The following is a 10943-nucleotide window of genomic DNA, read 5'->3' on the forward strand; positions in this document are numbered from 1 at the left end:
TCTCTTGGATAGTTGTCTTATTGGCAATCATAATATTATAATATATATTTCCTTATTTTTTCAAAGAGAATATCTTCCATTTTGTTTTAATTCAATGGCTACATAACTACAGAATAGTAGTACAAAACTGAAAAGAAAAATGCATCAAATTTCCATTTTTAAAGGGGCATAACTCTAGACCAGTGGGTGTGACGACACTCATAACTCTAGAACATTGGAAGTGACGACACTAACATTCAAACTTGATCTGATACTATGTTTTGTTGTATTTAAGATCTAGACAAATTAAACATTGCTAAAGTAAGAGAACAGAAACGAAACAAAACAGCAATTTTTCCATTTGTCAAATGTTGGTTATGTTGTCACAGATCAAATTTATTCGTTCAGTGTATGTTCACTTATGTTAAGTTGTCTTTTGATTCAGTTTAGCCATTTCATTTCATTTGCTACTTTATATTGTGTCTTTCTATGTTGTGATGTTACATTATTATTTCGGTTAAGGATAAAGGTATGTACCTATTAAAACTTTTAAACTGTATCCATTTGTGTGCACCTGTCTTAAATTAGGAACCTGGTGTTCAGTAGTTGTCGTTTGTTGTTGGTTTACGTTTTTCTCATATTCTAGTATTATATAGATTAGACAGTTCTCTCTTTTGTTAGAATGCTTTTACACTACTTACACTAGTCAGTTTTAGACCCTTTGTAGCTTGCTGTTCGGGGTGAGTCAAGGCTCTGAGTTGAAGACCATTAATGTTTTTTTTACAAATTGTAACTTGGAAGAAGAGTAGTCTCATTGTCACTCATACACATCTTCTGATATCTAATAACTCTAGAATGGTAAAAGTGATGCCACCATAATTTAAACTTGACCTGTGTTTTGTGGAAATAAAAATTGTGTATAAGTTTCATAACAATTGGTTGAGGCAAACTAAGAAACCAATTTTAGAAAGTAAGGACATACTGATGTTCATACAGACAAGTGTACAATCTAATGTCCCCTTTGCAACAGCAGGGCCATTGTAATGGAAATGGAATCAAAACGTAAGATGTTAGTGTAAATCAAAGATGATTAAATGTACAACATATATTTTGAATATTGAATTTTAATACTTGTAGCAACCAAAAAGTTCTCTTGAGGAAAAAGTATGCTTTATTTATGCTTTAATGTCACTCTTTTCATGAGATGAAACTACATTATTTCCATTATTTCCCTGAAATAACTTATTCATGTTAGCTCAATATACCGTTTTCGAGTTTGTAACATTTTCATCTACATTTCCTTATAAATAAACATCAGTCCTTCATTTAGCATGTTTATGGTCATTGTTTACTTCCCTTTCCTATGTTAAGCTCGTGGTTGATAATAAAATGATGATGTTTTGGTCGATACATTTGGGAAATTGATTCCGTCAGACTGCTCATCAGCACTGCTATCATTAAGGAACGAGCATTATTTCTAGTTTATTCTGCAAAATGACAATCACCATGACTCTTGCGGAATTTTGATAGAGCAGAGATACAGATGGGCCCCGGTATCTGGTATATGACTTTGTAAAGGCAGGCAATATTGACAAACTTAACCAGTGAATGACATAAAAAGAATGTGGTCTATAGATAGAAATGTAACCCTGTCTGTCATGTCTGTAGAGTAGCATATACAGTATAACACTTGATGAAGTTTAATAGTGCAGGGATACAGACGGACCCCTCCATCTGGTAAATGAGTCGACATTATAAAGGCAAGCATAATTGAAAGACATAATTAACTTAAACAGGGTCTATAGCTAGAATGTTAACCCTCTCTGGAGAGTAGCAAATGGTTACATTATCGTATCTAATCCTTAAGTATCATCCTCCTCTTCATGCTTGAATTCACTGTTAGTCAATTTATTCCGTTTTCCAGATATATGTGTTTTTTCATGCCTCCTTAAATCTGACTTTCTAGAAAATCCTTTACCACACATTTGACACTCGTGTGATTTGATACCCGAATGTGTTAGACCATGTGTGTTTAAAGTTGTTTTTCTTGCAAATCTTTTACCACATAATTGACAAACAAAAGGTTTCTCACCAATATGAGTTTCAGTAACATGTGATTTCAAAGTGCTGGCCTGAGCAAATGACCTTCCACACCATTCACATTGGTGTGGTTTTTCGTCCATGTGTATCACACTGTGTTTTTTTAAAGAATGTTCGCTGTAGAACTTCTTACGGCAAGTTTCACATTCATGACCAGGTTCTTCACCAGTATGTGTTAGATTATGGGTTTCTAGGGAACTTTTCTTTACAAATTTCTTATCACATATTTTACATTCATAGGGTGTTTCCCCACTGTGTTTCAAAGTGTGACTTTTTAAATAAACTGGCATGGCAAATTGTAGACCACATATTTGACACTGATATGGTTTCTCTCCTGTGTGCGTGCGCATGTGGTATTTCAAATCCGTGCTACGACCAAAAAATTTGCTACAGATTTCACATTCATGCTGTTTAACACCCGTGTGTGTCAGAGAGTGCAGCTTTAACGATGCTTTCTTGATAAATCTTTTACCACAATCTTGGCATTCATATGGTCTTTCCCCCTTGTGCATCATCATGTGAATTTTCAAAGAATCACGTCGAGCAAATGGTTTCTCGCATATTTCACATGCATGAGGTTTATCACCTGAATGTGTTTTGAGATGACTTTTTAGGTCGGAACTCATTACAAAAGTCCTACCACATGTTTCGCATTTATGTGGCCTGTCGCCGGCGTGAATTTTATTGTGTCGTTTGAAGTCTCTACTCTGAGAAAATGTTTTATTGCAGATTTCACATTGTAATGTTTTTTTGGCTTTGTGAGTTCCTTTATGTTTCAATTTCAAACTAGCTTGATCATTATGGTTTTCTAAACTATTTTTCTCCTTTGTGATATGAGAATCTTTGATTTCATCCATTTGTATTTTAAGGTGATCTTTTTTAGCATTGACATTTTCTCCATGCGGGTTTTGTGTTAGCGAAGGATCCAATCTACCACAGGAATGGCAAGTGGTCAAACCAACCTCAGCTTTGACAACTATATCTATATTCTGTGCATCTGCAGTATCCAGGCCACAAGACTGACATGTAGTTGATTGCTGTATTTTGTCTTTGTTTGAACAACTATCAGTTTCAGAGTCTGCTTGTGTGTAGCCAACAATGACCATTTCAACTTCTGTCCTCAATGTTGAAGTAACAATATTTGTTTGTGTGTTTGTTTGTTCGTGTATATCAGCAGTATTTTCATCACCATGGTTACTAGTCTTCATTTTATTGTCATTAGCTAAATCTGAAATGATGAAATAAGCTTACTTAAAACAAAGTGATAAAGATGGAAATAGAAAAGAAGTCACAGACAAATTTAAATCTTTTAACAAATCAACTTTAATGTACAATGATGTACCAGTACCAGGGTTAGACACTAAATTTAGAGGATATGGCAGATTTTACAATAAGAAGGAATTATTGTTTTTGTGTATCCATCAAAAAAGCAATTGCTGAAACTGTGAAACAGACTGTGTAATGGAGTAATGCATTATGTTATTGAATAAAATGTGTCTTTCTGAGTAAATAAAAATAAAAATTACTCTGTGTTTGTGTTTTTTGTTGGAATTAGAGGGTTTTCAATTTCAAAATATTGGACATGGAATAGACATCATGACCTACTTTACTGACATCCAGCTTATTTGGAGTGGAATTTTGAAGTATTATTTATAAGTGGAGCCTAATAACATGGACTTATATTTTAATAAAAAGTCTTCTTTTGTGTTTTACTCATAACTTTAAGGCAGATTTTTATTGGTAAAGGCTAAAAAAGGTAATTTAATAATATTGTTGCTAACGTCACGTCTTTTCCGTCCATTGTGGTATGTCACAATCGCAATTTTCTTGTTGGTTCTCAGACAGCCAATTGTAGTTATTTTTATCCCGGGTTTTATAAATAATTGAAAATAGCAATCATATTAAATTTGGATGACGTAAGGGGGTCAAAGGACTTGAGGAATCAATATCATTGGCTGTTTTATTTTTTGCGAACGTTACTGCTCTAGGTTTCCGTCCAAATCAGTGTCACGTGAGCAACATATATTTAGATCTGTAACTCTCCTGTATAGGAGTTACGATATCGCCCTTTGCAGAAATAGATTCGGAGTCAGTTCCTTCACATGATGGGGAAGCAAAGAAGGCAAGTTGTATGTAATATCGTTACAAGAGGACCTTAAATGAATTCCGTCCATCAAAAAGACATTCGCAACAAAACGTAATATCATGATAGTAGATGTTGCTAATGTTACTATTACGAATTGGTTTCTTGTGTATTCATTTGATATAAAGTACACCTGCAAATGACATTCTGTATATTTAGAAATTCTAAACCAGATTGTACAATTTTATTACTCCAGGCATATATTAAACATCACTGTTTGCATACATTTTAACTTTTAAAGATGTTGTTGCTCATGTGACATGTCCAAATGTTGCTAACGTTACTCATTTTTGTCTCCGTCACGTTAGCAACATGAAAGTAGGAGACAGAACACAATACTGTAAAATCTGCCATATATGTAGTCTTGGTAGTCCACCTTTATTGATAGGGGGTTTGGGGAATGCCCCATAGGAAAAATGTTCAAACAAGATGAAATTTCCTGCCATTTGAGCACCTCAAACATGTCAAAAACACACAAATGTGTTTGAGTTTTTAAAATATATTGGGGGTTTTTTTCAGACAAAAGTTAACATTCAGTGAAACAATTTAACTTAAAAGGTTTTAAGTATTTTCCTGAGAAATAAAATTGTCTGATCTCCAATTTGGTGGGAAAACAAATATTTTGGGGCACGTTTACCAACAAAAAAAACCTGAAATCAATGATATATTGTGAAAAAAACAAACAATTCATTTGATAAATGCTATCAAATAAATTGTTTTTTGAAAAACTAAAAAAAATACTGACTCAGACAATAAACAATAGTTACATTGTTGCTCCCTAATAAAACCTATAATTTTTAAATAATAGAAAAGAAAGCACATGTGCTTGAAGTATAAGATGGCAATTCAATTCCAAATTCAAATATAACAAGTTTTTTTAGTCAAATATTGGATATTTTGCGTTTGCATCAAGAATTTTTCAAAAGTCTTGATTGAAGCAAAATTGGAAAATTTTACTGAAAAAAAGCTTCTCCATAGCAAAGTTTATTCTATTGGGATTTTATAAATTTTACTAGTTTTAATTCATAAATTCTTTTTCTCATGCATTAAAATAAGAATAAGCATGATAAGGATTCTGAATTTTTCAATTAAATTTTAACACAGCAAATATGGCATATTGTTTGCACATATTTTAGGAAAAACTAAGGACTACATTGTATCTTATCCCAGGCATAGATTACCTTAGCCGTATTTGGTACAACTTTTGGGGATTTTGGGTCCTCGATGCTCTTAATTTCTTACTTGTTTGGCTTTATAACTTTTTTGATCTGAGCGTCACTGATAAGTCTTATGTAGACAAAACATACGTCTTGCGTACTTAATTATAATCTTGGTACCTTTGATAACTATTAAAATTGAGAATGGAAATGGGGAATGTGTCAAAGAGACAACAACCCGATCAAATAAAAAACAACAGCAGAAGGTCACCAACAGGTCTTCAATGTAGCAAGAAATTCCCGCACCTGGAGGCGTCCTTCAGCTGGCCCCTAAACAAATATATACTAGTTCAGTGATAATGAACGCCATACTAATTTCCAAATTGTATTTAAATATTATAATACATGTGGATTCACGTCTGAGGAATATTGTTACACCAAATATCAGTCAGGGGACTTACTTAAACAAGTGATTTTCTAAATCACTGATTCAAATAACATTATTTCCATAAAGGTTGGATGTTAGAGTTGTCTTTCTTTTATAATCACCTGTTTAAGTAGTACAAATAAATCACTAGAAGACATGATTTAATTTTGATGTAGCTTTAAATATAGAATACTAATGATCCAGGGACTAATTATGTTTCTTAACTTATCAGAACCAACATCTGTGTTGTCTAGGATGACCAGGTCATTTCAGGTGATGACCTTGTACTGAATCTAGGATAATGACATAAAAATCACTTGTTTACGTGTCAGACCTCAATTTCCTTCCCAAAAATCACTTCTTTAAGTATCATTCTGTTAATAACCAACACTAATTTCAACACCCCCAAAACAGTGAAATTTTTATCGCGAACAGTAGAATTTGATTACATAATCTGAAAGATGAGACCTTGAACTTTACAGGAAAAATACTCCCACTGCTGTGAAAAATCTTTTAAGAAAGTATCAGCTCATTATGAAAAGCCATTATTATAGCATTTTTTCAACTAAAATGGAATTTTCAGCTAAATGATATTATCAAAAGCATGAACCTTGCTACTTAAAAGAAGCAAAAAGTTAATATTTTTTTAATTTTACTAATACAAAAGATATTATCTAAACCTATGTGTTTAAAATTTAGAAAAAACTATAAAATCCCAATTTGTGATAAAACCTCGAATTTGCTACTCAAATAAGTGATTTAAAAATCACTTATTTCAGTAAGTCCCCTGACTGAATATTATGAACATCTCTGAATATGTGGTAAGTAAACTATAAAATATTGAGAATATTATTCGGAGAAGTTGACTAACCAGAAGCACATCTATTTCTATTTTCTCCTAATCAAGCAACGTATAATTTTTGATACCTGTCATGTTTTCTGTATTTGAGCCCATTGATTTCGATACAGCTTCTGTAATCATCATCTGTTGTTGTTCTGGAGTAACCTGTTGTATTATCGGAGCTGAGATACAGTCTCCAATGCCACCCAACTGGAAAGTGGCATTGTCTGAAATATTCAAGAGATAATCAAGTCTTAAAACTTTAATAAAATGCTTTGCCATGTGCATCCTGATATGAATAGCAATAATACAATAATATAAGAAATTTCGAAAAAAATCAAAGAGTTTAAATTAATAACATTGAAATTGGTTTAAAGATTTGTTATTTCATTTGAAGATTTCTTGCTATTTCATAATACTGTGATAGTTTGCAATACTGTGCTGTTGAAGTTTTTTTTGGAAAATAAAATATTATCAAAAAAAAATTAAATTCCCCTCTTTTCCCAACTTTTTGAAAAATGTTCTGGTAAAATTTTATAGAGATCTGTTCACTTAAATTAAACCTCTTAAGTTATTGTCTTGAAATCAAATGTGTCTTCTGTCAACAACAACTACGCTTATGATGAAGTCAATATGAAGGCATTTTAGAACGCAAAATTGTTGCACTAGTACATGTAGTACATGTACATGAAAAGGTAAAAATAAAATGAACAAAATTTCCTACCAACTTTTCTTCAGGTTTATTTCTAATTTTATTAGAATGGAATTCTTACATGTTTAAAGTCTTTGTCTGGCCTAACATAAAATGCCAGAAACAAGATGAAGAACACTGATTCAACAGCTACATGTAACCTTTAAATGTCATGTTTCCAACTTGTTAATTATGAACTATTATCAGTTATAAGCATGTTAATTAAATTGATATTTTACAAAACAAAATACACACCTTTACTATATAAAAGTTACATGAATAGGCTCAGGTAGGAAGCATTTTAATGTTGTTTTCTTGACAAACATTTGTAAATTTAATGATTTGCACCCTGATCATTGTTTAGGAATATATTGTAAAAAAAAATTGGACATGATAGATAAAAAAATTTAGATTGAAAAATAGTTAGCCCTATTAGGATATCAAATTTCCCCCTCAGAAAAAATTATGGGTCTTGCCACATATTGATATACATGACTTTTCTAATTACATTGTCATTTCGGGGCCTTTTACAGCTGACTATGCAGTATGGGCTTTGCTCATTGTTGAAGGACGTACAGTGACCTATAGTTTTTAATTTCTGTGTCATTTTTGTCTCTTGTGGATAGTTGTCTCATTGACAATCATACCACATCTTCTTTTTTTTATATTTACAAATGTTCAAAATAATGTATTACAGGTTTCCTTTTCTAATACAAAACTGCAAAAAGTCGTCAGAACATATTTGTTAAGGTGGGGGTCACTTTAAATGTTCCAATATATGTATATACAATGTATCCTATTCTATTTTTATTTTTTTTAGGAATGACTGTAATATATGTCTGTCTATTAAGAAATAACATCAAAAATGTGGTGCACACTGACCATGCTGACTAAACCCCTGTTGCAGGTTGTCTTAAAGTGTGCACCACAATCTTAATGTTATTTTGAAAAGACAGAAAAAATATAAGAGGCATTTTAAACTGGAGTAAATCAAGAAAACATTTTGATGACATCACAGTCACATGACAAAATTATGTAGACATGAGCTAATCTTTCTGAAAAACAAAACTCATGTCAGCTACATTTAATCAGAAGATGCATTTACATCCAAAATTCAATTATTTAAAAGTAAATGGAGAATGCGTCCATGGGAAACAGATGATGCCCCACTTGCATATCATATAAAGTTATAAAGGGACATAACTGAAGACTAGTTAACTTGAAACAGACCGACAAGGGTAAAACTTAATGCCCCCTCCGGTAAAAATGCTATATTCTCATTAGTCCATACCTTGTTCAAAAGTGTTTCTTTCATTGTTTGACTCTGTCTGTTGGCATGGTTGGTACTGCAGATTGGTTGTATTTTCCTCTTCACTTTCCATAATAGATTCACATTTTATTGTCTTTGGATCGAAACTAGTGTAAGATGTATAAGCATCTCCCTGGTGGGTTTCTGACACGTTATCATCAACTTCTGCAGGTTCAGATTTTATATTCATCATCTTTTTACAATAAGAACATGAAGAAGTGTTGTACCCTGTTCAACTAAAAAAAGAAAAAAACATGATTGCATGCCTAAAAATTATGTTGTATATATTATAATTTTCACAACAAACATGACAAAGGTTCTGCATGTTCTGTCTGACTGTCAGACATTGCTTAAGACAATTGCAGTCTAGTAGATACATGATGATGTTTCTTCAGGTTCAGATTTTATTCATCTTCTTTGAACAATATGTAGTGCTGTACCCTGGAACTTATACATGTAAATCATATTAAACTAAATAAAGAAAAAACAGTATTGCAAAAATAAATGTTACATCATTTGGGTATAAATTGTATATAATTTCAGAGTTGATATATTTCCCAACAATTATACTCTCAACATTACTTTAGACAATAACAGACCAGTACATGTACATGTTACGTAGATACATGAGTTTGTGTGTAATAAAATTTAAAAGACCTGTTGGTGACCTTCCACTGTTGTCTGTTATATGGTCAGGTTGTTTTTTCTTTGACACATTCCCCATTTCCATTCTCAACTTTATTAATGTTTGACACCTTGGAAACTACACTAATTATGAATTATTTTAATAACCTTAATGTATCAGTTGAATGTTGATTTGTTGTATTCCTCTTTTATTAAATATGTACAATGTATTTTGTAAATAAATATGTAAGCGCATTGATACATGGACTTCCTTATCTTTTTTTAAATGACGTCATGGTTTATATTGTACAGAAGTGATCAATTCATTGTTATTAATTACACTTAGAAAGCCTCAAAGCAAAACAATTATAGACTTTAAAGATGTCATAACTAATTTGGACTTATAAGGCCTCAAAGCAAACATACATGTATAATTAAATAGCCTTTCATGATCAAGACATCATGATTACTTTGACTAATCCAAGAACCGTGCAGTCATGATGAACTCAAAATCGTTCAATTTTTTTTTTTGTCGACTTTTTGAATTTCCGGATCGGCGAAGAAATCTACTTCCGTTTCCGGTCTTGTTTACATCTAAATAAAATGTATAATAATCAGTCTATGAAAGGAACTAATACTAATTGATTTAAAAAAAAAATATTTGTTATTAAAAAAACGTTACCTGATGACAGCGTTTCTTTGTTAACATTGAATATGACGTCATAACTTAAATAACGTCACAACTAAAATCCCTAACAACAGAACCAAAATCGGAAATGTTACGGTATTTCCGTTTCTATTTTTAACATTGCTTATTTAAAAAAAAAATTATAGACTTCGTCCCCATTCACAGGTAATTCCTGCCTCATATTAAATGCCCATGGTTAAATAAAAACAAATTTATAGCTGCCATGAATTATTTGGATTCTTATAGGACAAATTTGGTAATTTCATGAATTTTGTTAACCATGAAATTAAATCTACCATAAGCTACGATACTGTTTTGGCTGCTCTGTTTTACTCAATTTTGATAACTTTTTAATATTATATAATTTATTGATTTTTTTTTTTAACACATTTTTTAATTAACTATTTTTTTCTATTGTAATTTTATCCGTTCTGAGACATAAGAATCATTAAAATGCCCTGTATTTACATTCATTTTTTGGTTTACAGACAAAAATTTGAGACGTCACCTTTTTCAATGCCATTCCAGTGGCGTAGCTGGATCATTTTTACGTCTACACCCGAAACATTGGCGAGGGATATGACTGAGGGATGCCAACCGGCAACCGCTCAAATTATGTTAAATCACTAGTCCAAATAATTATGACGTCTTGAAAGGCTATTTTAATATTTTTCTTTGAAGCCTTACTTCGACGTAAACGTAAGTAAGGAGTCAAAGAAAGAAAAATATAATGGCCTTTCAAGACGTCATAAATATTTGAATTAGTTAAAACACCTGCTGGTAGCTGGGTTTGAAAGCGACGAAGCCCCTGAAAGCTATCGATACCGATTCCTGTCAGTAAAACTTTAAGTTTACCTTAAACAATTAGCAGTAAGAGTTGATACTTCAGCATCTTCCTCAACACGTTGTTTATTTTAATTTTCAAAACACTGATATCATCGTACTAATTAGTGAACATGCAACGATTTGAAAGAAGGATTTCCA

General features: G+C 32.0%; 1 protein-coding gene across 1 annotated transcript; it reads right to left on the reverse strand.

The window, feature by feature from the left end:
• Positions 1-1085: 1085 nt before the first annotated feature.
• On the reverse strand, positions 1086-10943 carry LOC134695498 (zinc finger protein ZFP2-like). Its single transcript, XM_063556776.1, has 4 exons — positions 10815-10943; positions 8630-8883; positions 6734-6874; positions 1086-3307 (listed from the first exon to the last, which is right to left on the reverse strand). Exons 2-4 carry the CDS (start codon positions 8838-8840, stop codon positions 1842-1844), a joined length of 1818 nt encoding a protein of 605 aa, XP_063412846.1. The 5' UTR covers positions 8841-8883; positions 10815-10943; the 3' UTR covers positions 1086-1841.

This window comes from Mytilus trossulus, chromosome 13, assembly GCF_036588685.1.
Source record: "Mytilus trossulus isolate FHL-02 chromosome 13, PNRI_Mtr1.1.1.hap1, whole genome shotgun sequence".
NCBI lineage: Eukaryota > Metazoa > Mollusca > Bivalvia > Mytilida > Mytilidae > Mytilus > Mytilus trossulus.